General features: G+C 41.3%; 1 protein-coding gene across 3 annotated transcripts in view; it reads right to left on the reverse strand.

Annotated features, from left to right (window-relative positions):
• The window catches only part of wdr41 (WD repeat domain 41), a 14,276-nt gene that overhangs the window by 928 nt on the left and 11,402 nt on the right, over positions 1-1,946 (reverse strand). For all 3 annotated transcript variants that reach the window (XM_037979603.1, XM_037979602.1, XM_037979604.1), the window contains 2 exons: positions 1,328-1,413; positions 611-744 (listed from right to left, as the gene is read on the reverse strand). In XM_037979603.1, the coding sequence (XP_037835531.1) occupies positions 611-744; positions 1,328-1,413 (220 nt within the window). The remainder of the gene's footprint in view (positions 1-610; positions 745-1,327; positions 1,414-1,946) is intronic.

A 1,946-nucleotide genomic window follows, 5' to 3' on the forward strand; every position in this document is an offset into this window, starting at 1 on the left:
GTCTCTACTTGTTGCGACCCCGGGTTTGATACTTCCTGCGTCTCCATCTTTCAGCACTTATGGTGAAAACACGGCGCCGCACAGAAAGCTGCTGCCGTAAAGCAGCGTCATGTCGCAAACCCACACGTAAAGCAGCGTCGTGTCGCAAAACGGAGGTTCTTCGCAAAATAGTTATTTTTTCTTCTTATTTATCACTTCTGTAAACTGAATTTATGCAAACTGACAACACTAATACATTCATCGTAGCCTACGTTATGAAATATTTACATGAATCATTGATACAATTATGATAGAGACGACAGAAACTATAGAGACGATAGAAGAAAATATATCACCATAGACACTTTTCTATCGTCCCCACGATATGTATTGTTATATCGCCCAGTACTATCTGCTTCCACACTAAATTTCAGCACAATATCTGTAAAGGTGTCCCAGTATTTTTTGGTGTGGCAGCCATGTTGAATGAGACGGACAGTGATTACTTTCTGAAAGTTTCATTAAAAGCTGACCGTTGGGTCAGAAGACCTTTTGATGAGACAGACACAGGCAATTACATGATCGCCCACCTTTCATGGCTGCAGGTGGTAAGAACGTCGTGGACTCATACCTGTACTGCTCCTGAGTGTCCAATCAGGTCTCCCGTCAGCTCCAGCGTCCTCAGATTGGGGATGTCCAGGACCTTCTTTGCCTGAGGTCCAGACTGTTTGCCTGAGCGTCCAAAAGTCCACATCCCAAAGAACCCTGTTACAAGTTCACAACAAGGGGTCAAATGTCACAGAAGGATGTGAACCCAGACTTTATAAAAGATTCATCAACTTTGGTTTCTCCAAATCCTTGACAAAAAGAAATAAAGTGACATGAGATGTTTCTGGGATTAAATGAGCGCCACTTTTTCAAAGCTCTCATTTCTTTTTTATAACATGTATTTAAAAACAAGATTATATGAGCCCAACTTTTTGGAGTTATGATTGTACTTTTTGACTAAAAAATGTGTATTATTTGAAAACAAGCCAGAAATTGCGTGTATGTGTGTGTGTGTATGTGTGGATATGTATTTGATACATTGTGGGGACAATTTCCTAACATATACTACCTTGTGAGGACCAAAGTCTGGTCCCCACGAGGAGAAATTATGTTTTTGGGTTAGGGGTTAGGTTTAGGACTAAGGTTAGGTTTAGGGTTAGCTATGTACTGGTAATGGTTAGGGTCAGGGTGAGGGTCAGGGTTAGGCTGTAGTTAGGGTGTAGAAATGAATGGAAGTCAATGGAAATTCCCTGCAAAGATAGAGAGACATAACATGTGTGTGTGTGTGTGTGTGTGTGACCTGCAGATGCCGGTTCAGCAGGTAAAGGCAGGTCCTGGATCTCCCACATCTTCACACTGCCATCCTCAGAGCAGGACATCAGCTCGCTGAAACAGGGACACACACACACACATTACACTTACAGAAGAGTGACTAACAATCAGGCTTGATGTGGACACAGAAAAACAGACAAAGATCACAATGAAAAGGTTTTATATCCAGAGTAAATGATTAGAAGTGATCAGGAACATAAAGAGATCTGTTTGTTTTGATAAAAACAGTTTACAGCACATTTTAAATATACTCTCAGCTGTTTGGTAAATAGCACAACACAAGACAATCATTTTTTATTTGTTTACATTTTTATTTTTAAAAAACAGAAACATTAAAATAAACTTGAGTAACACATTTGTTTTTTCATTCTTGCCATGAACGGCAGGCAATCATGTAATTGTCTGTGCCTGTGTGTTTGTTACGGCCCGATGCCGTTCTGGCTAGGTATTCTGGTTTTCTGTTTGTTAGTGGAATNATTGTTACAGGTACACTTCATGCCTCCTGCCCCATGGTGTCGCTGTGACGAACTCCGCTCCTCCTGCGTCACTTCCTGGTCAACAGCGCTTCCTTCTGTAACTTCCTGGTG

This window comes from Kryptolebias marmoratus, linkage group LG14, assembly GCF_001649575.2.
Source record: "Kryptolebias marmoratus isolate JLee-2015 linkage group LG14, ASM164957v2, whole genome shotgun sequence".
NCBI classification, from domain to species: domain Eukaryota; kingdom Metazoa; phylum Chordata; class Actinopteri; order Cyprinodontiformes; family Rivulidae; genus Kryptolebias; species Kryptolebias marmoratus.